This window comes from Leiobunum rupestre, chromosome 10, assembly GCF_980474605.1.
Source record: "Leiobunum rupestre chromosome 10, qqLeiRupe1.1.hap1, whole genome shotgun sequence".
Classification (NCBI taxonomy): Eukaryota; Metazoa; Arthropoda; class Arachnida; order Opiliones; family Sclerosomatidae; genus Leiobunum; species Leiobunum rupestre.
The window spans coordinates 5,811,363-5,834,607 of NC_143393.1; the positions used below are offsets into that span (position 1 = coordinate 5,811,363).

Consider the following 23,245-nt stretch of genomic DNA (forward strand, 5'->3'; position numbering starts at 1 on the left):
TTAATAACAAAGGCCCGCCATGCGCAAAATCGAAAACAAAAGAAAACTGACCAAGGCCCATCTTGTCACACGGTTATTTCGGTTTCCCCGCATAGCCCGAACGACGATATTAAACCATAACAATAATATATATCACTTACCCAATAAAAATGAGCATTTTAGATTCGATGAAGTGCGTTATGAAACCGTGTTTACCACTTTAATTACATGATTCATAATTTAATAAACACAACTCATTACCGTTCGTTCAAAAAAATTCTTCGGCAGTGAATACTTAGCAAAGAGACGCGTTCCAGCCGCCCAGCGTATAACGATTGGTCCGTTGGTCAACCTTCTTAACAGAAATAACCAATCATGAGCCGCTAAAAAGGCACCCTATAATTTAGTATAATTAATTTTTTTTACCCATATTTTATAAAATCTCTCGTGACTAAAAGAAATGGCCGATTTGAAAACGGAGCGCAGCATTCTAACCCTAGTAAGTTTTACCCTTTTTTTTAAATATATCTTGAAATTTTCGAGATTCATTATTCAATTTAAAGGATGACAAAGATGAAAAATTATCATCTTCCACGGAAGAGGAGGATGAAGATGAGGAAGAAGAAGAGGTAAAAAAAATTCAGTAACATAAAACAAATTCACACTGGTAAAATTCACGTAGCGGATCATAAATCTTTGTTATGTCTTCATTAGGACACTGAACCAAAATTGCAATATGAAAGACTAGGAAACGACTTAATTAACATTTTGAAGAAAGATGCGGCCAGTTGTCTTTCGGTGCACCCAAAGGTCATAGCTCTTGGAACACATTCTGGTGTCTTACACATACTAGATCATTTGGGAAATAGTATCAGCACTTCTCCTTTAGTACGTGTTGTTAAGGATATTCTTTAATTAAACCAAAACTTTAAATAAAATTTGAAAAATTAATTTTAGCATTCCAAAACGATTAATCAAGTTAGCATTGATGAAAATGGTGATCATATAGCGTCCTGTTCCGATGATGGAAAAGTATACAAGTAAATGTGATCTAATTTGGAATAGTAGTATTAATGAAATTTTTTAAGGTTGTAGTTATGGGACTGTATAGCAGTGAACACAACAGAGTTGTTGTAATGGACAAACCTGTCAAAGCCATCGCTTTGGACCCCAATTTCTATAAATCAAACAGTGGCAGAAAATTTATTGTTGGGGATGATAAAGTGGTTTTGCACTATAAAACATACTTATCACGTTACAAAGAAGCGATTTTACATCAGGGAGAAGGTCCTGTTAGAAATATACGTTGGAAAGGTCAATTTGTTGCTTTGGCTACTGATTTGGTAATTAAAAAATCAAATTAAAAGCCATAATTATCAGATTTTTTAAGTTTACATTTAATTTGATAGAATGCCAGAGTGTATGATCTAAACTCCCGTCAAATAATAACCCGAATTAAAAGAGAATTTGACACAAAGTATCAACCCGAGCATCATCGATGTAACATTTTTTGGAAAGACAACGTGACTTTGCTTATTGGCTGGGCTGATACTGTGGAAGTTTGTGTAGTTAAGAAACGTTTAGTGTCTTCTGACGCAGCACTGAGGGGCCTACCAGATTATTACGTTGAGATTTGTAAGCTTTAGTTAACAAGTTTATATCATCTAGTTTATTACTAAAACTTTCAATTTTCTAGTATGCAATTTCACATTAAATTCATTCATAAATGGGCTGGCACCGATGGGACCAATGGTAGTTGCGTTATCAGTATTAAAGTGCCCCAATGATCTAGATGGAGGTAAAAGACCCCATTTAAGCGTGTTGGAGCCCGTGAGCACCGATTCCGTGGAACTTTCACGGGATATTCTTTCGGTTAAAGGTTCTCAAGAATATCAATGTAACGATTATCATTTAGGTATAATATTAAATTTGGATTAACAAATATAATTTGCAATTAATTAAAAATTACCTAATATAGAAAGCCTTCCTGATGAAGGACTTTACTTCATAGTTAGTCCCAAAGATGTTGTAGTTGCAAAACCTAGAGACGAGGATGATCATGTGGCTTGGCTAATTGCTCATAAGAAATTTCCGGTACTTTTCTTGAGTATTTCAATATCTATTAGTTGTTATATACTATCTTAAACTTTTTTAGGAAGCCTTAGAAGCAGTTGAAAACAGTAGAAATTTAAAAAGGCACAGCAAATTGGTATAATCGCTGTATTTTTAATCTGTAAACAGCTTGCATTTTAACATTTAATTTATGCAGATGGTGGGCCAAATTTATTTAAGCCATCTAATGAGAGAGAAAAATTACGTGGAAGCTGCTAAAATTTGTCCCAGAGTATTTGAAAATAACAAAGCACTTTGGGAAGATGAAGTTTATAAGTTCGCTCACATTCAGCAGTTAGCTACGATTGCCCCGTATTTGCCTCTTAAAGATCCTACGTTAGACCCTGCAATATATGAGATGGTTTTAAACGAATATTTGCATAAAAACACTAAAGTATGTTTTATTATTTGAATTTTAATTAGTGTAAAAAGGGTTAAAATTAATTTTTTTTTGTCAATTAGGAATTTGTGAGACTAGTTCGCGAATGGTCATGCACACTTTATCATATTCCCACAATTTGCAGCGCTATTTTAGATAATTTAACATTTGATCCCTATAACACTTCTTTGCTCGAAGGGCTAAGTGAGCTTTACACGTATGAGAAAAAGTTTGATAAAGCTCTGGATATTTATCTCAAGTAAGTGGGCCTTACTTCAATTTAAATAATTGTTCTCTTAAATACTGTATTTAGAATTTCTTTCTTGCAGAATTGGTAATAAAGATAGAGTTTTTGATCTAATACGAACGCATGGCCTCTTGAATTCTGTTTTGGATAAATTGGACACCCTATTGATATTGAACAAACAAGAAGCTACGAATATGCTTATCGATAACATCGACAAAGTCCCAATTAAATTGGTCATCTCAAAATTAGAACATAATCCAGAATTTCTTTTCACAGTAATATACCTATTGTTTCACCTCTCAAATCGATAATTGGCTTGAAGATTTTTTCCTTCATTTCAGTACCTAAGCAGGTTATTCCAAAAAGATTCCAAATTAGGCGAAGAATATCACGGGTTATTAGTTAATCTTTATGCGGAATATGATTCAAACGGATTGCTTCGTTTCCTGCAAAGCTCTAACAACTACCCGTTAGAAAGTGCCTTGGAAGTATGTAGACAACGCAACCTCATTCCTGAAGCCGTGTTTTTATTGGGACGAATGGGCAATACTAAACAAGCTTTACAAATGATAACCCGAGATCTGGAAGACATTGATAAAGCCATTCAGTTTTGTATGGAACATGATGATAAAGAATTATGGGATGATTTAATCAATTACTCTGTAGATAAACCTGGTAAGAACAATCAACATCTTCATTCAAAAGAATTATTTAATAATTAACTCATTTATGCAGAATTCATAAAGGTTTTGTTAGAAAATATTGGAACGCACGTTGATCCCATAATCCTAATTCGACAGATCCCTGATGGAATGATTATACCAGGTCTACAAGATGCTTTAGTTAAAATATTACAAGATTATAATCTCCAAGTAATTTATTTTAAATGAAGATTCTATTAAATAACTTAATAACCTATTAATATTATCCCTAGATATCTTTACGAAAAGGTTGTAAAAAAATTCTAGTCTCAGACTGTTATAGTCTGCTTGAGAAACTTAATAAACAACAGAAAAGAGGAATTCATATAACTGGTATTAATGCAATTAAATAGTCTAAAATAATTTCTAAACAGAATAGAATTATATCTCCTACGAGTGAATGATCCATCTCCTTATATTGCTGGTGTTATTCGCATGTAAGGTCCCCCTGCTTTTTCAAAGTACTTCCTGGGGAAATATGATATTTATTTGTATTTTTACATTGTACATCATCAGGCGGAGTAGTACACACTAACAATTGTAAGTTCTTAAGAACCAAAATCATTGCTATATTTTGAGCAGCGATGCAGCATATATTTTCAAGTTTTATCACAAATTTAGGATCTATTAGAACCTGCGAAATAGTATTTAATTTTTTTTAGCCTAGATGGATACATCGCTCGTTAGAGATATTTCGTGTATTTGTGCATCAACTAATTTCATTAAATTAATGTAGATGATCAAGTCTGCGAAGCGTGCAATAGGAAACTGCTAGTCAATAGTATGAGATATTGGGACAATTTAAGAACTTCAGAATCAGAAGTATATAATATCATTCTGCTTTAAATTACAGATACACATAACGCAATTGATGTTAGGATATTTCAGTGCAAACACTGCTTTCATGAAACATGTATGCCCACACATGAAATGGTATTGTCCAAATTGCTCTTCTATATTGACTATATTTTATAATAATTTTTGTCCCATTTTTAGGAAATTTGTTCGATTTGTAGTGCTCAGAAAAGGATGCTAAGCAACTAATTTTTTTGTACACGATAGAACTTGTTTAGACACGAATAAAATATTTTACAATATAAAAGGAAAGTTTATTATTTCTTTTAAAAAACCTGTAGACAAAATGGCTTAACCATTTTATATCACAGCAAAATGTAATTATGTAAATAGAGTTTTATCACGGAGTGATCTTTTACACAAATACATAATTACTTGCATTGAGTTGTTCAAAGACAATGAGTTTAATTTAACTCTGCACTAAATTTTACTAATATTTACGTAACTGATTATAATCATTTAAAATTTGCGGTAAAAAAAATTAAAAACTAAATGTACAAAAAAAAGCTATTATTGAGCCTCGTGTTACATACCTCTCAAAACTTTACACTCACAGAGCACTCTCAGATATTTTATTTTATTTCTAATTAGATTGCATTACCAATGATACAAGAGTTCTCTGTGAGCTTACAGATATTGATAAAAGGAATTACACTTGAAAAAATTGGTTCTTTCAATATTTAAGACATTATATATCCAAAGGGTCTTGTAAAAACCATAAACAGGACTAAATTCTGAATTTCTCATTTTTTTTGACTATCGTAAAAAATGGCTACTCAAAAAATAGTTTTTTAAACACTGTAAGGTACTTTTGGAGTTTTCATATGCATTTTTCTTTAAAAAAGTGGTCAGTAAAATGTTTTTTTAACTTTAAAAAACCAAAACCCACATCACAATTTCGATGCCATTAATACGTTTTGCATGTCTTTTAGTGCATTTTCGATGTGAGTGTAATACTTATGAACATCCGTTTCCGGAAACATGTTATAGGCAGTCAATTGAAAACCAATTCTAACAAAAGGAAATGAAAGCAGTTAATAAATAAAATGGTACCGGAATTGATCAAATCATGATATCCCAACTGATAAGAATTAATACTGAAACCAAATTTTCACTGATATTGCAAAATCGATTTTCAGGGTTTTAAGATTTAAATCAGATATTATACTTTAATGCGTTTAAGAAACTGTACGAAAAGAGTTACTGTGACACTGCCCATTTAGAGCTAATTAAATTACAAGTAGTGATTAAATGTAATTGAGATAAAAACATTTTAGTTTGCATAATTGCACTCAAACTATTAATCAATTTGCCAGAAAATGTTTAAGTCACAACTCCTACGATTTTTCCAGATGTCAAAGTTCAAGGTTATTAGCTACCATACAAGCACCCTTTATTCCCAATCAGAAAAATTAATCATTAACTATTGGTCATTTAGGTGTAAAGCAATTAAATCAATAAAATCACAATAACAGTACACAGTGATAATCTCATATCATTTTGTATTATCAGTTTGTATTAATAACTAGCTTGAACACCTTCAAGGCGGCTGCACACATGAGATGCTAAGCGAGCGACGCTAAGCGAAATTAGAAAAAACCTTGTTTTGCACACGCTTAGCTTGCGAACTTGCTTTTTGAAACGATGCTTGCATGCGCGCTCAAAATTTGCTTGCGACCTTTGTGTGCAGCCGACTTTTTAAGTAAAAATACATACCGGTTGTTCTCGATGCTGTAGAATGTTCCGTAACCTTCTAGACACATTGGAGCAACACTACCTCCCATCGGAGTATAACCAGTGCAGCTTGTTGACAAGATGAAATTTCCACCGCCACCACTATTTTAAAAAACAGAAGGATTTAGTGTGATTATACACCCCATGCACAACAAATAAATGGTTTTAAGTAATAATTAATAATCATCTTTAAAGTACACTGAATACTTTACCTTTTTTGGTAGGATGGGTCCGTAAATATTTCAGGTTTTTCCATATTCAATTCATCACTGAGGCAAGAAAGCCCCAAAAGAAGCCTGTCACAACCAAATCCTTTCATGCATTTGCTTAAAAGAGAGTTCATTTTATCAACAGCTCCATACATGAGTCGAACTTTCTCAGCTACCTTCAAGTTTTAAACAAAATATGAAATGAAACCAGCGGAATTTAAGACTAACATGAATACTAACCGAAGAGTCCGGATTGTCCATAGTTTTGACCCAATCTAAGCATTCGGAAGTGCATGTTCGACAAGTCTCGGTACGTCCATGGTAGAACTGTCTAGTCGAGGCTGTCATGTAGGTTGGTGCTGGTTTTCCATGAAGACGATTATAGGCTAGTTGCAATGAAAGTTGAACAAAGGCTTCTGGACGAATGTTGTAAGGCTTTATAAAGGCTTTTCCATACTGTAAATGAAAAATGTTAAATTTAAAGTTATCTTTAAGAAATGAATATAAATAATCTTTACCGTTTTAAACTGGCAGTATTTATTTTGGAGATTTAGGACCTAAGGAAAAAATAAAAATTAATTTTTTTTATAAATGTTTGAAAATGGTTTGATTTCTTTGTAATAAAACAGTTTTTCATTTTAAATTTATTAGATAGTTAATTATGTATTACAGTGGCGTAGCTAGAAATTCATCAAGGGGGTAATTGAAGTATGTGAATGTTAAGAGGGGGGTTAAGAAGGGGGTGGAAATTTAGTACAGTCAAAGCATAAGTAACACAATAACAATAAGTATGACACTTCCTATTGCTTTAATGCTAATTTTTAAACCGAATCTTTTTTCAGCACTGATACTCTCTTCAAGCTGGGACTTGGACTCACGACTTACCATTTTGGACGACTACGTTTTGATAAAAATTGAAGCCTAATATTGGAGAGCACGTTCTGGAGTCGCGAGGTGCTTTGGCTTTGTTTAGAAGCCCGCATGTGAATCATGCGTGATAAAAAAACATGAGCTCGTTGCCCCGAGAAAAACGTTTTAATTTTTATAATTTTAGCCTAATTTTTCGCCTATCTATCGGAAACAGGATATTTTGGCTTAGCGGATGTCTCGCACATTTTAGACACTAGAGGGCTCTGTGCTAAGAAAACATCTTGATTACGCAATAACTATGAAAATCAGTTTGGTTGTAAATCTCGATAATTGTCATACTTGTTGTTATTATGTTACTTATGGTCAAAGGTAGACCCAAGGGGGGGGTCTGAACTCGGAAACCACTCCTTGTCTACACCACTGATGTATTTAAGTATATTAAGGACATACCAAAAATTAATTTTAGGTCTACACATTAAATCAAAGACTACAAGTAGAAAGCTCCTTCTAGAGTTAATGAATATAAAGAGGTGAATTCGAAATTCACTTGATTTGTGCATTCTTTGTAACCTAAATAAGATCTTGATACTATCCTTATGAAAAATGTTTACTTACCAAAGCTTGATATTGTTGTTTTGCCTTTTCAATTTCGTTTGAAAGATGTTCATCTAAGTTGAAAGGCAAACGTGATGGTTTTGGTAGTTCCCTAATTTTTTTTGTTCCTTGCCATTCACCTCCATACGCCTTGAGTGATATTTGAATGTAGTGCGATATTGTCATGGATACCATTCCATCGTAGGGAGCGTGCTTTTAATTTATTTAACAATACAACAAAATTTATGAAGTAGCTTGGATTTATAAAGAATCATTATAAATACTCACATCAGAGCTGCCTGACATACAACCGTTGCGGAAAACAAAAGTGGTTAGAGATTTGTCAGCCCACCTATCCAATTTGTCAGCACACAGGGTGAATCTTTGCATCTATATAGATAAAATTAATCAGTACACATTAACCACTAATTACCATATTATGGAATAAATTACTTCGTCATCATTTTGAGGTTCTTGGCTATCTAGTACAATCAGTTGAATGGCCGTATCAATGTCCTCAAGGCAAGTTTTGTTGTTTTCATCAATTTCCATCAAGGCTTGTCGGTTCTAAAGAGATAAAGAAATGGCAAATATTATGAACCACTCAAAACTACTGATCAAAAATAGGAGAATAAAATTAACCTTTGCCCAGACGTCTCTATCTGTGGAAGTCAAGGCCCCAACGTATGGACCTTCATCATGATTTTCACACCAATTGTATATCTGTTCAAGGTTCCAGGCAATTTCAGGGGCAGTCAAGGGCTCTTCATTTTCATCCAATACTTTGAAAGTAAATATATGCCCTCGACAAGTAACAGCAATGTGCTTCGGACCACAAGGACCATCAGACTCTGAAGAAAATTATGTAAAATGATAAATTTTAAAGAAAACATTAAAAAAACATGAAAACACAACTTATTTCAAATTTATAACCCAAGAAGTAAGAATACAAACATCTTAATTTGATATGTCAAGTTTTGGGAAATTTGGATTTAAAATTTTTAAGTTTATAGTTTTACCTGTTTTGAAATACGTATGTAGTTCGTCTTTATTTTCTCTTGGGATTCTGGTGGTGTTGAAGAGATTTTTCAGCTGATTCATACTCCAAGGTTGGCCTCTATTTATAAACGGTCGCAACTTTTCCCTATAATCAGAAAATCACAAATTTGAATGCATTCTTAATGTGCACAATTTTAATGACTAAATGTACCTTCTTATTAATTTCCAAAACTGCATTTGAAAGAAAATATGCAAGGCAGCATGATCTAGCCAATGATCATAGTTTGGTGAGTTGAAACCCTCAATAGGGGTGCATCCAGACATGTTCAAATAAGGTATCATTGGAAAACGTATATTCAAATAAGCTTGGTCTAACCACCATTTTTCCAACTGAAATATTAAGTGCGCAATAATAAATAAATGCTGACAACGAACAAAAAAATTAACACATACCCAATTTTTTTCAGTTTGACCTTTTTCCCACAGCTTCTCGTACAGTTCTTTTCCAACTCCTTCTTTGAAATTATTAACTATCTCTTCCGTTTTCAAATAATCTTCTTCCGTCACTAATGGCTTGACTAAATAAATCAAGAAATAATAAAAACAACAATTCAAAATGATGAATTTGGCAATTTCAAGGAAAACTTCCTCGTAAAAATACCCTACCAGAGTCTAAGTACATGTTCATTGCATCTTCCAGGGTAGCCATGGGTAAACTTGGCATATTATCATCATGCATGAAGGTCTCTCCTTGCTTACCAACGTAAAATAGCTGCCTTTCAGTCAGCGCTGTTCTTTTACGGGTTGCAATCTATAATTAAAATCAAAATTTAGATTAGTTGTACTTGTTTTATAGATACATAAACATTTACCAAAACATAATAGCATTATGTTCCTTTTTACATTTATATTAAAAATACTATCTAAACCTTTGGACAATAAAATTGCGGTACAATCTATTGAAAATTGAAATTAAACCAAGCGTAACAAAATGGTGAATACAATGTGATATATTATGCTTATGATACTCTCCAGCGTGATAACAAATTTAGAATTACCACAAATACGTGAAACTGATAACTAATGATGCATTTGTGCTTTTCCGTTTAAAATTGCTTTTACAGACAGACTCAATGGTGCGTACATTTTGTTTTGCGTTAACTCACCATTATACCCATTGGAAGTCTTTCAACTAGATAAATTTAAGAGGATAACACTATTTTTCAACTAATCATAACATATTAGAGTATGAAAAGACAGAAATAAAATTAAAAAGAAAGGGACGAAAATAAATAATGGATAAATTCCACCCCAATATGAAAATTTAAAATTAACTTACGTTTTGCTGCATGTTTAAAATGAACTACGCGCACTAGCTACAATGTAAGAATCGTTTATTATCTCCGAAAATACGTTATTAACGTTGCTAATTTATTTAATAAGGTTTATGTCGAAATGACCAATTCGCGGACGCAACAAAATCGGACTTCGATCGCGGGTAGCTGTATGCTCGCTTCTTTTAGCTTCAAAAAGCGCAAAAAAAAAAATAGCAATTCCCCCTTAGGAACAGTTCAACAGACTTCAGCAGCAGCTATCCTCATTGAAATCATGTTGAAATCAAATCAGTGAACGACCGATTTCCCCAATATTTCATTTCACACAAATACTTTGTTATCGCCCGAAACCAGAAAATATCGCGAAGGAAAATGGGGATCATCTACGACTAAAGTAAAAAAAAGCGAGAGAGAACCCGTTCAATGACGTTTTTGATAAAATTAAGAAGAGAACCTGTCCCAGTCTCGCAAATCACCAAACAAATCTTTTCCTCTCGACAAGTTATATACTTCTAAAGAACTACATGTACGATTTTTACCCCTGACCCTCCCTACAATGTACTTGGCGTTACGTCATATTATTAAGTATTATCAGAAGTTTAATATAAACTTCTGGTATTATTTTTCGTTACGCGTAGTGTGAAACCCCATGAAAAATCTCAAAGATATAAATTAAGGAAATGATTGTTTACAATCTTATTATAGCAGCTATTATAACTATATGACGCTACAGATTGAATGTTAACCCCATAAAAAGCTTTAATTAAGGAAATAATGGTCTTCAATCTATTTGTGATCGAAACGATTCTAGATGGCGTAACGGGCGTCTGCTACAGTCAAATTAAAGAGTCATAAGAACTTTTTTCTTAAATAAAATTATCAAAATATAAGCAAACGATGCAAAAATTATATTTATATGCAAGTATCGTCATTTATAGAGTCAAATGTACGAACAAAGATAATTTAAACTCGTACCCTAGATTCGAAATCACTCTCTCGCGCGTTGCCGATAGCGTTTACCCACTTCCCGCTGGAACTCAGAATAAATTCGCTCCATGGTTTGCGCCTTACCGGTTACCGCAACCGATGGAGCCCGATTTTTCTGAGGTCACGTGCCGGAAAAGGGTAAACGCTTCGTAATAAAACCGTCAATGGGAAAGCTCTCAGTATTCGAATCTAGGGTACGAGTTTAAATTATCTTTGGTACGAATAACGATGAGAAAATTTAATAGCGTCTGCTTTAGCTGCTACCATAAGCCTATCATAAGGTCCCCACACCATGGTCCCCATAAGCAAAGGTCTAGGCCAAATTTTTGACGATCACATACCCGTTATTAAGAGGTAAGTATTCAAAATCTGCACCTCCTAGCGGCCACATCCTCAACTAGTCATTTCCCCAAATGAACTTCGCGCGTTGCATGATGAATGCGCAGAAGCCGCGCGCGAACGTTTTAAACTTAGAACATCCCGGGCAAGGCTTATTCGCAATTTTATCGCTTTTAAACTTAAAATTAACACTTATCGTTGCAAAATGATTAATTATTTTCGAAATAAGAAAACTTGTTTCTGAAGGTATTTATTTTTCAAATTTGAGATTCAGACGCGTTTTGTGGCATCTATCAAGCCGAGCGTGGCTGCTCTACCAAGTAAAATAATACTTTAGAAATTTTGAAAACGAAGATGGCGCTACTGCCCTATCGTCGTACGTTCATTTACTTATCTCCAGGACAACGCCTTTAACATGGGCCCCTATGGTAGACCTTTGCTTATGGGGACCTTATGATAGGCTTATGCTGCTACCTATCTAGGTTTCAATGGCGAACCAAAGGGTACGTAGCAATAGTTTTCGGTCACGAATAGAGAATTTAGGTGACGTCGTGTGACGTAGCACTGCCATTAATCTATAGGAACTTGGCGGCATGACGTCACGCCGTACCATTGGCTATGGCCGCCATGCTGGTATGCTTTTTTTTTCAATTGGAAAAAGCAGGGGTGACGTATTAAGGTAAGTAAGGTAAACTCGGCTCCTAGTCATCCTTAAGCCTTGTCTCGCCTTCTGCGCTAAATACGTGATTTTACGTGGAACTAGATCAGTTTTTAAAAGCTTTAAAGGGAATATAACGTTTAGTGATTTATGTCGTCTTATGCGTATTTTTCTCGCTACAAAGGCTTATTATTTTTATGGTATGACGTCCAACCTACATATTAACAGGAAACTATAGAGGTATACACTTGGAATGTCTAAGGTTCCATTGGGACGGTGATACGAAAGCGCGTCGAGAAAAAGGCGGGGCTTAACTACGTCAAGTGTCAGACTTAACACGACATTTCAAATTCATTGGCTCGAGGTTTGACGCGAAAAGAATGCGTCGTCATGGTAACAAATAGGCGATCTTCCCGCGCAAAAAAAAGGCTTATAAAACAATGGATTTAAAAACCTCAATTTGTTATCATACTAAATATTTTGAATTAATTATAATATTCTTCGCGAAAGAAGTGTAGTGATACCTAATTTCAGGTATTTGTACGGTTATAAAAGAGATAATCAGGTAAGCTAATAATATCATAACCATGACTAGGCTTAATGACGAGTTTCCGTCGAATGAGGGTAGCCAGGCGGTGAGTTTTCCCGCTTTAAGACACGCCCGTTTCTACGAGCTTCATCACGGCCGTAAAAATCTTCCTTAGACATTCCAAGTGTATACCTAGTTTCCTGATATTAATTATTTCCACCTTAAAGATTTCTTTTGTTAAAATGATTTCACTAATTTGGTTGTAATTATAGAAATATAAATATTTATAATTATACAAATTTAATAGTAACCGAAACACATTGAAAAAAATATTAAGAATGTTTAGCTAGATGTCGTGTTCCCATTCTGAGCTTGGCAGGAATATTCAAAGTTCTCAGGGACCTAAGTACGTTCTTGCTTCCCAACGGGGAAAAAATGCGACTGCATGATAATTCCGTATTCTTTCTTATTATTTTTAAGTCATTTTATTTAATAGTATAAATTATTTTGTTTTGAAAAGGTATTCAATCGTAAACTTCTGAGATATAAATATTTTTAATGAATTCGCTACTATAATGTAGGTACTATTATATAATTTAGCCTCTACCTTTAGCTTTGGGGGTTTTAAAGGGAATATAACTTCCAAATCGTTCGTTACGGAATACCCAAAATACCACTAAGTAGCGCCATAGGAGGGAGCGGACAGTATTAGAACCCTTTGGGCGGGTCAACATACTAATACTAGAAGTTATATTCCATTTTAACTTTAATTGCTTATTTAAAAACCTAAACTTGATTAACAATTTTAATATGCGACTATAAATTTCAACATGATCGTAGAAACTCATTTTCCTAATAACAAGTTAACCTAAACCTTTTATTTAAAAAAAAATTGCAAATCTAATTACAGATTTACAACTACCATAAGTAACATAATAAAAATAAGTATCCATCGACCTATTTCTATTCTAGGCATGTGGCTTTGCCAGTACTTCGTGATTATGTAGTGATTACGTAACTGATTTCAGATTTATAAATTACCGTAAGTAACATAATAAGATATAAGTATGACACTTCCAATTGTTTCAATGCTAATTTCCTTACTTAATCTATTTTCGACACTGACACTCTCAGCCAGCACCGACTTGGACTCGAAACTGAACTGACGAGGAGACTAACCGAGGTGATAATCGCCGATTTTGTTGAAACTAGGTGGGAAATGTAGACCTTATGGTAATATGAAATTTCACCAAGGGAAAAGTTGCAATGGGCATTAGTTTTGCCATGGCAACCGAAAATGTTTTTGACAACACAGTCTGTATATTGTCTGATTGAAAATAACAATTGATCAATTTTTACATATTTTGATGAAATTGACCAAAATTCATCAAAATATCATAAAATTAATTTGATTTGTCAATTTTGATCTATTTTTTTTGGGTTTTGGAAATTTGAATTTTTTTTTTTTAATTTTTCACAGGGGTTACCTTTAGAAGTGCTCAGATTCCCATGTTATTTTCAATGAGTAAATATACATACTGTGTTGTCAAAAACATTTTCGGTTGCCATGGCAAAACTAATGCCCATTGCAATTTTTCCCTTGGTGAAATTTCATGTTACCATAAGGTCTACATACCCACCTAGTTTCATCCAAATCGGTGATTATCACCTCGGGTAGTCTCCTCGTGAGTAGTATATTATCGTCCTTGGTCGATTGGGGTCGTCGATTTGGGCATATTTAGACACTAGGGGGCTTGATAATTTTTTCTAATTGTAGGGCTGTGCGAATACTCGAACATCATCGATTACTCGACATTTTTTGAGGTCGAGTACTCGAACTCGACCTCGAATAAACCATTGGAAAATACTCGTCAATTATCGAGTACCAAAAAAATTGCATAGTCGGGTGACCGATTACTCGAATAAGTTGATTTCTAAACTCATCGAGTATTTGTTTTTTTTCTATCCTCGTTGCTTCAAAGTTCAAAGCGGGGTTTTTACAACTTTTTGGGGGCAATAAACGGTTCCTACAAGACCTACAAGACTTACAAACAACAAATTCTTTGAATGACATTTGGTATTTCTCCAAACAATATTATCAAGTTTTGGTTTTGGTTTGGAGTGTCACTTTGATATCTCTTCACGAGTTCGGATGTCGGCCGGCGTTAGGACTCAAAAGTCTTAACTTCCTAAGCAATATACGGACAGACGGTACATTCATAATTAAAAAATTTATATTTTATTGTTATTTTACTATTAATTACTATAATTAGGCTAGTAGCCTAGTATATATCCCACTCGAAGGTTACTAAAGTTGTGGAAACTGTGATTCATTTAAATTAAAAGAATATTTTTCAGCATTGAAAGTTAGTTTATACTCATTTTAAATTTAATTTCCTAATTTCTCGAATAAAACCAGCTCCTAATCAAATACTCGATAACCCGACTCGTTAAAAATATTAATCGATGTTTTTTTTAGTTACTCGACTCGAATAAGATAATGTTTCCCTTAATCAAGTACTCGATTACTCGACTCGCCTTCAATATTAATCGACTCGAATAATCGATGAATAAAAATTTCGTACTCGATACCCGACTCGATTACCTAAAACCACTACTCGCACCCCACTAGCTAATTGTCATATTTATTAAGAAAATAAGTATGACAATTAGCAAAATTTTCATAAAGTTGCGTTACTTATAGCATTGCCAAAGGCTGTACTTGGTTTCATACGTAGAGCAAAGCGCCGATTTGATTTGGTCGGCGGCGGTTTCACGAAAATCACCCGGCGGCGGCGCGCCAAACTTTTCTCCCCCCTTTTGAAAATTTGTAAAATAAAAGTTCCAAAATGTTTTGGAAGGAAAAAAAATAAAGTTACGTACAAAATCTCAAAAACAAATTCGGCGGCGGGATAAAAATTTAACGGCGGCGCGCCGAAAAGTAAATGACTCGGCGACGTGTGGTGGAGGAGAGGTTAGCACTTTCGCCTCGCAGCAAGAGGAGCCGGGTTCGATCCCAACTTGTGGCGCTGGGTTAAAACTCGGAAACACCCCTTCCGCGTTGAGTTTGCAAGTTCTCTCCTCACTGGGTTAAAGGCCGACTACATAGATCTTCGGTTTACTCTGTCTTTCACTGGAAGTAGGCTTACTGCAATACACGTGTGCCATGCAGTCAGCCTACTTTCAGTGAAAGACAGAGTACAGGGTTGCCACAGTTTTTTCACAATCAAATTCCCTGACTTCTCCAGGTTTTCCCTGACCATCTCCGGAGATTTTCCCAGATTTATTTTGTGCCAAAATTTTGTATTTGTTTAACCTAAATTTTAGTAAAGGTTTCCTATTTGCAACCGAAATGAAATTCCCTGACATTTCCCTGATTTTTAGATTATTTTTTTTAATTCCCTGACTTTTCCCTGATTTTTCTACCCATATTCAAATTCCCTGACTTTTCCAGGAATTCCAGGATTTCCAGGTACCGTGGCAACCCTGGAGTAAACCGAAGATTTATGTAGTCGGCCTTTAAAGGGATTTTTCCCCGAGCTCTTCGGTTTCCACTTTCCATAAAAACTTGTCGAGGATAACGGTAATAGTTAGTGTAGGGAGCTGTGGGCTCGCGTGGCATCTAGGAGCAACAAACGCAAGGAAAACGCAGCTAGACTTTAAACACGCTAACGCAGTGTTGTGTACAAATTTCATTTAACGAACCTTTACGCTGAACGTTTTACGGGCGGGGGGAAGACAATTTCCGAATTTTCCCCTTCCGACGGCAGCAGACGCTAAAGCGTCTAACCCAGTAGCGGCGCCCACAATAGACCGGGGTAGGCCTGGGCCTACTTGGAATTTTGGTAGGGGCCTCCAAATGTCGTCTTAAGGGGCCTCCAAAATTTAATATCAGAAAATTCTGTAATTAGTTTGCGAAATAATTTATTTATTTATTAATTTTTCAATATTCAACGCGAGTGATTCGCTTAACGACACTGCTGTTTTTATTCATTTCAAAGGTACGAGTCACTTTTCTGCGACAGTAGTTTATTTTTTAGTTTTAAATTTTCGCGAGCGCTACTATATCGAAATTGTATCTTTAATTTTATCTTTACAAATTAATTCATTTTCGTAAAGTTATAAGTTCTGGTGTAAGGGATGTACATGCGAACTTGCGAAGTACCGAAGGAATGAATGTAAATTGATAGACTGGAATTCAGTCGTAGAAATAAGTAAATAAGCACTCATTTGTAAAGTGTTATCGGTACACAAAAGAGGATCAACACACACTCAGTTTTTAGTAATAATTAACTAAAATTTTTTCGTCGCGTACCCATTTTACCCAAAAATTTCACCACTTGTTTAAAAAAAATTAAATAATCCACGTGGACGGATTTGAAAAAATTGTGGTGGGGGGCCTCCATAATTTTGGTGGGGCCTCCAATTGGTTGGCCTACCTCCCCAAAAATCCTGGCGCCGCTACTGACATACATTCATTTTCGTAAAGTTGTAAGTTCTGATGTAAAGGATGTACATGCGAAGTACCGAAGGAATGAATTTAAATTGATAGACTGGAATTCAGTCGTAGAAATAAGTAAATGGCCACTCATTTGTTAAGTGTTATCGGTGCACAAAAAAGTATCATAATTATTGCAATTTATTTCGTCGCGTACCCATTTTACCCAAAAATTTCACCACTTGTTTCAAAAAAAATTAAATAATCCACGTGGACGGATTTAAAACATTGTGGTGGGGGGCCTCCAATGGTTGGCCTACCTCCCCAAAAATCCTGGCGCCGCTACTGGTCTAACCAATGAAAACTATACGCAAGAAAATGCACGACTCTTGACGGGTTGCGTTGTCCTTGTGTTGGGCGCTGTGTTTGTTGCTCCTAGCCGGGCGGAAGCACTTTCCACCACCCTCCTACGCATTGTAATCTGGCTACCTGTTTAAGGCATTAAAAGGCGCTTGGGTGTACATAGGAAGTGGTTAGCCCTTTGCAGTATTTGGATACTTATCTCTTAATAGAATATTATACACTTCTGGAATCGAATATTAATATAAAGAGTTTAAATTACGTAACGACCTTGGAAATCGAATTTTTCGGCGAATTTTGTAATAGAAATTGCCGTAATCCTGACAGATTCCATAAAACGCTTAAAAACTGTATCTTTAACGACCCGAATCAACGAACCCACCACTGATTTAAACGAGAACAATTCCGAATTAGCAAATGGACAAAACACTTGTGGTTTGTAGTTTTTTGTTCTTTAGTGTCGCGTATCTAATCAACCGGCGTTACCATAAACATTCGCTAATTGAAACAAAACTTAATTAAAGCGTAACATTTATGACGTGAGTATCTCGTATTTTACGCAAGAACGTTGGATTTTACTAGGGCAAGGAAATCAACATGGCACGTTCGCCCAAATTTACCGAAAAACGTGACAAATTACAAAGCTAGCAGAGATGAAAGGGAAAAGATGAAAAGGCATTAACTCATATCTGGTCGCTACCTGAGAGCAAAAGTCAAGTAAGTCGAGATACGTGACTATTGAAAGAAATTCAAAATAAGAATCCTTGTGTGTTTTTAAATTAAGGTGACTCAGTACAAAATTTTCAAAATATTATCAGTCTATTTTTATAAATTTTCATTATTAGATTATCATTGTTATTATGATAGATTTCGAACTTAAAACTGGTTTTTCTCAAATAGGGGTTTTCAGACTTGCTTGACTCTTGCTCTAAGGTAGGGTGCTGTACACACGCGTACGAGTATCAGAAGACGCAAATACCACCAGTAACGTAATAAAAGTAAGTATGACACTAACGATTTAAAATGCAAAAAATACTCTTATTTGGCTTAATAAATCATATTTTCCCAATAAAGTAGTTTTTAAGAAAATCCATATATGGCCGTAAGTAACGTAATTGTAATAAGTATGGCACGGAACGATTTTTGTTATAGTCTTCAAAGAGCGTATGCGTAATCGAAAATTTTCTATTTATTAGCAAAATTACTTCAATAATTAATCATTAATTTTAAAGTTTTACTTTTGAAAATGTTTCAGTTTTTACACACAATCCTAAGGAATTTGTGTGTACTAAAATAAAGTTGCTAATTTGCCCATTTAATAATTTTAGTAGATTTTCGACTGAAAATGTACGTAACTTTGTGCCGACTTTGTTGAAAATTATATTTTTAGTTAGTACTGATCATTTCTGAACTATGTTTATGGTCGCAACAAGAAATTTTTATTTTAAGTGATATTTCTGGACAATTCGCGGGACCTCATAACCCGAGTACGCATTATTGTGATATTTGAATTTCGTACCAATTGATACAGGCGCCGGCTAACTCCAAAACACATGGCTACCTTATTTCCAAAACCAGGTAACTCGAAAAATTAGGTTTGTCTAAAAATTAATTTAAATTAACGAGCTAGCGTTTAGCTACCTTATTTATAAAACCAAAAATTAAATTTCCATAAAATTAAGTAATATGGCAAATTGGTTCAAATTTAAATTTAGTATTTAAAATATATTTAATACATCGGGGGATTGTGTTTACTTAAATGTCCGTGACATTTTGCTCAAAAAGCCTTGGCAGAGTGATTTCTCGGGCTCCGTTACCTGAAACTTTAGTACCTGGCAGTCCTCGTCATTGGTAACAAAAAGACTAATAATTTCAAAACTTTAGGTGGTTAAAGGCCTAGGTTTTTTTTCTGCCTGTCCCCCTTTAAATTAACTTAGTGGAGCGCAAATACCCTGGTGGTAGGCCAACCGCTGAACATATTGGCCTAATTTAAAGGAGGACAGGCAGAAGAAAACCTAGGCCTTTAAAATGATAAATATCATACTTTCGTGGTTAGGTCACTTATGGAACTACGTTTACTTCTGACAGACTATAAATAAACGTAACACCCTTACGGCAACTCAGACTTGAAACAATTCCATTGGCCAGAAAAATCTGGTTTGAAAGAACATTTTGCTCTGTCGAAATTGTACGATAGCCCGGAGAAATGAAAAGTGTTTCGAAAGAAAAACAGATTTATATGAACATTATAACCGTGGGTAATATCCGAAACAGGAAATATCCCCGCGAAAAATTTAAAAGCGTTAATGGGAAATTCTCCAGAATCAAACCTTCCCCCTAGCGAGCAAATATGTGTTTCAAGATTACTACTAAGTTATTCCCTTATTTCACAATTTTTCTACAAATTCTCTGACTTTTGACGCGAAAATTATGACATTTTTTACTCTAAATTTTACCAGAAGTATATAATATATCTCTAACGATAAAAGTCTCGATCTGGGCATTAATTAAATGTGTCTATTACTGCGCCTGCAGATGGAAAATGTTAACACTGCGTAGAGATATTATATTATTAAAAAACAATATTTTTTAGTAATCGTTTTAGAAAGTCATTATATTTTATTATAATTTAATTTATAAATTAAAAAAAAATCAATGGGAGCTGGCGAAGTTGTGTGTTTTAATCGGAAAACATTACCGGTAATGTTATCTCGTTAGATAAGTATCAAATACTTCGGTTACTTTTAATGTTAGCTCGTTAGATAAGTATCAAATACTTCGGTTACTTTTAATGTTAGCTCGTTAGATAAGTATCAAATACTTCGGTTACTTTTAATGTTATCTCTCAAGTATCAAATACTTCGGTTACTTTTAATGTTATCTCTCAAGTATCAAATACTTCGGTTACTTTTAATGTTATCTCTCAAGTATCAAATACTTCGGTTACTTTTAATGCTATCTCTCAATGACAAGTATCAAATACTTCGGTTACTTTTAATGTTATCTCTCAAGTATCAAATATTTCGGTTTTTAATGCTATCTCTCGTAAGATAAGTATCAAATACTTTGGTTTCTAATGTTATCTCTCGTCAGATACTTATCAAATACTTTGGTTTCTAATGCTATCTCTCGTAAGATAAGTATCAAATACTTTGGTTTTCAATGTTATCTCTCGGAAGATACTTATCAAATACTTTGGTTTAATGTTATCCCTCGTAAGATACTTATGAAATACTTCTGTTTTTACTTAATGATTTTAATCAAGGATCTAGCTCAATTGAAATCACTAAGCCCTTTTTAAACCTGTTCATAACAACTTTCCCTAACACCGTGGCTTTTATGGAATAGGGTTACCTTATTATTAGTCAAGTACAGGATGACAGTCAAGGTCAGTAGAGGAAAAATACGGAACGAACAAAGGCCGTGCAGGGAGAAAGGAGTGACCAATCGCCGGCCAATGCGCTCACTTCAAATCAATTAAAATGGGACTCTTTTCCTTTAACCTTTAAACTATGAACATTCAACATAATTATTGTCAAATTTATAAGTTTATAATTAATGCGTGGAATGACGTAGATTAAAGGGAATATAACCCTCAAAGCATTCTTTACCGAGGAGGCCAACACTTGGGTTATAAACCTAAACATCATTATAAATTCAAGGTCCTTTTTGAAGTTTTCATTTTGAAATTTAAACGAAATAGAAAGTTAAGTATTTACGGTCGATAACATTTCCGCCGCCAGCGAAATGGCGCCGTATTTTTCGATTTAGAATAAACTACTTTTAAGTTAGTTATTATAGTGTCAATACCGTTTTTTACCATATACATTTGAAAATCTAATTGACATTATTATTTAGCTACTACCGGGATTCGTCCGGACATTCGGCGACATTTAAGTTAATTCAACTTCCATTAATAGCAAATTGTATATTTAAAATTTAGTAAAAAGATTTTATTTTCTAATGGAACGTTTCTATAAAAAGAACGCGAATGTATTTCAAACTTTATTTTATTAAATTTTAAATATTACAATCACCTCATGAGTCTTCCGTAATAAATAAATATTTGACTATAAAATGAATAAGTTTAATTGAAGGTTCTATCGCTCATTAGCTGTTAAAATTGAAAAATAAGGAAGGTTGTCCTTTGAAAATTATCATATAATTCATGCAATTCAATTTCACCTTCAAGGCCAAAATTATTCTATTTTTATTTTTATATTTTACTTTTGTCAGAAGTTAATTAATTTCCATTCAACTTATATTTTAGTATAAAGATAACTCTACGGGTTATGTTTTAACAAAAAAAAAATATTTTATCGCAATGTTGGAATTCAGTCGTTTAAAAATGACTAGAGCTAAATAATAATGAACGAATTTATTGAAGAACTATATTAAAATAGCCTTCAAAATCGCTTCAAGAAAAATATGAATTCCCTGACTTTTTAACCGAATTTTCAAATTGACCGACTTTTCCTTGACCCTTGGCAACCCGGACTTCAGATATCAATATTTCTATTTACAAATTTTTGAATAAATCATAATTTAAAACCCTAAACCAACCGTCGAAAACGTGTACTACAATTTTACACTACACGTCTGTCTATAGAGTAATATTGACGTGACGCGTGTCGTCCTAAATTTCCTACATTTTTTTCATAATTGGCCTAAAGATCTAGGTTTTTTTCTGCCTGTCCCCCTTTAAATTAACTTAGTGGAGCACAAATACCCTGGTGGTAGGCCTATCGCTGAACATGTTGGCCTAATTTGAAGGGGGACAGGCGGAAGAAAGCCTAGGCCTTTAAATTCAACTATTGAACTTACAAAAAGCTTACGAGCCATTCCACGGCAATTCACCCAATGATGTTACCATGGGTCAAGCGATTTTTTTAAAATTTTGAACACTGTTTGGTCAGTATTAGGAATGACTAAGTGTGAGTTTTTAGCTAAAAATTCTTGGTAGTTAATGAAATACGCCCTTACAACCATTAGCCCCGGTTTTTCATGTGGCGCTTTTACGTAATTCGCCCCCCTTGAATAAAAGTTGAATATCTTTCTGTCTAACCATTAGAAATCCATGCGAACTCAGTTTCTAGGGTAAATTGGGGTACAGAACGCAGTAATCGTGTTAATATTTTTGTAGATAGAAAAGGTTACGAGTAATAGTCGAAAAAGTAGAAAATATTGTGGTTTTCAGGGGTAACGTACAAAACACTATAAGATGATGTGGAAATGTGATAAGTTAACATTTTAAGAAATACCTAGAGAGATTACGTGCGGAGCTTTCCATTGATACCAAAAAACATACACTTATTGGATTTTTACGTAATTTTCCAAAAGAAATACCGATTTTTGATATTTGGGGCATTCCATGTGAAATCAACCAAGTTAAAAACCTGACCATCTCGGATTTTAATGAAATTTTGGATATAGATAGTGTCTAAGGATTTCAAGGAAAATGCCAATTTGTAATAAATTATCTCAAACGGTTTTTAAATTACGGCTTTTTAAAATTTTCCTAAAATGGCAAAATTGACATGACTGGTATATTTTCTAATCCCCATAGCAGCAGTTCTAATTAAGCTACAGAGTTGCTAATGGTGTCATTTAACTCAGCTATGTATGCACCATATACGTTCTTTTAAAAAAAAAATATTTTTCAAATTTCAATTACTTTTTTAATTTGACTTTTTTTAAAAGTGCGTCTTCAAAATTAAAAAAAATACAGTGAATAGTTTGTATCTACGTTAAATGATTGGCCGAAGTGGGAGGAGATATTCATGGGTTCATAATTCAACATTATTTTTAAAAAATTGGTTTTTAAAAATACATATATTAATATATAATAAATACATATATTCATATATAATAAATACATATATTCATATATAATAAATACATATATTCATATATAATAAGTA

The 23,245-nt window shown here is 34.0% G+C and overlaps 2 protein-coding genes across 3 annotated transcripts; one reads left to right on the forward strand and one right to left on the reverse strand.

The window, feature by feature from the left end:
• Positions 1-255: 255 nt before the first annotated feature.
• On the forward strand, positions 256-4,520 carry lt (vacuolar protein sorting-associated protein light). The gene is made up of 18 exons (XM_090161480.1): positions 256-478; positions 543-608; positions 694-867; positions 937-1,011; positions 1,068-1,322; positions 1,389-1,614; positions 1,676-1,894; positions 1,958-2,073; positions 2,135-2,188; positions 2,249-2,485; positions 2,554-2,729; positions 2,800-2,992; positions 3,059-3,392; positions 3,453-3,589; positions 3,652-3,751; positions 4,155-4,199; positions 4,272-4,351; positions 4,415-4,520. The coding sequence occupies exons 1-18, from the start codon at positions 440-442 to the stop codon at positions 4,460-4,462; spliced, it is 2,574 nt and encodes an 857-aa protein (XP_090017606.1). The 5' UTR covers positions 256-439; the 3' UTR covers positions 4,463-4,520.
• A 248-nt stretch (positions 4,521-4,768) lies between these two features.
• Positions 4,769-10,586, reverse strand: CROT (Carnitine O-octanoyltransferase). 2 transcript variants are annotated; one of them, XM_090161493.1, is made up of 15 exons: positions 10,019-10,586; positions 9,346-9,490; positions 9,133-9,257; positions 8,891-9,069; positions 8,700-8,824; positions 8,323-8,531; positions 8,134-8,247; positions 7,969-8,070; positions 7,702-7,893; positions 6,735-6,773; positions 6,457-6,672; positions 6,220-6,392; positions 5,990-6,109; positions 5,163-5,284; positions 4,769-5,107 (listed from the first exon to the last, which is right to left on the reverse strand). In XM_090161493.1, the coding sequence occupies exons 1-14, from the start codon at positions 10,028-10,030 to the stop codon at positions 5,164-5,166; spliced, it is 1,872 nt and encodes a 623-aa protein (XP_090017619.1). In that variant the 5' UTR covers positions 10,031-10,586; the 3' UTR covers positions 4,769-5,107; position 5,163. The 2 variants fall into 2 exon arrangements, with proteins under 2 accessions (XP_090017619.1, XP_090017618.1); XM_090161492.1 differs by having other exon boundaries at positions 4,769-5,284; positions 10,019-10,446.
• Positions 10,587-23,245: the final 12,659 nt, after the last annotated feature.

Bases quoted from the DNA above. Each gene is read 5' to 3' on its own strand.
- lt (XM_090161480.1), top strand. From the start codon at position 440: ATGGCCGATTTGAAAACGGAGCGCAGCATTCTAACCCTA. The intron at 2,189-2,248 runs GTATAATCGCTG...TAATTTATGCAG, and splicing joins TAAAAAGGCACAGCAAATTG to ATGGTGGGCCAAATTTATTT. The intron at 2,486-2,553 runs GTATGTTTTATT...TTTGTCAATTAG, and splicing joins ATTTGCATAAAAACACTAAA to GAATTTGTGAGACTAGTTCG.
- CROT (XM_090161493.1), bottom strand. The intron at 9,258-9,345 runs GTAGGGTATTTT...TGATTTATTTAG, and splicing joins GAACATGTACTTAGACTCTG to TCAAGCCATTAGTGACGGAA. The intron at 8,825-8,890 runs GTACATTTAGTC...TTCTGATTATAG, and splicing joins TTTTGGAAATTAATAAGAAG to GGAAAAGTTGCGACCGTTTA.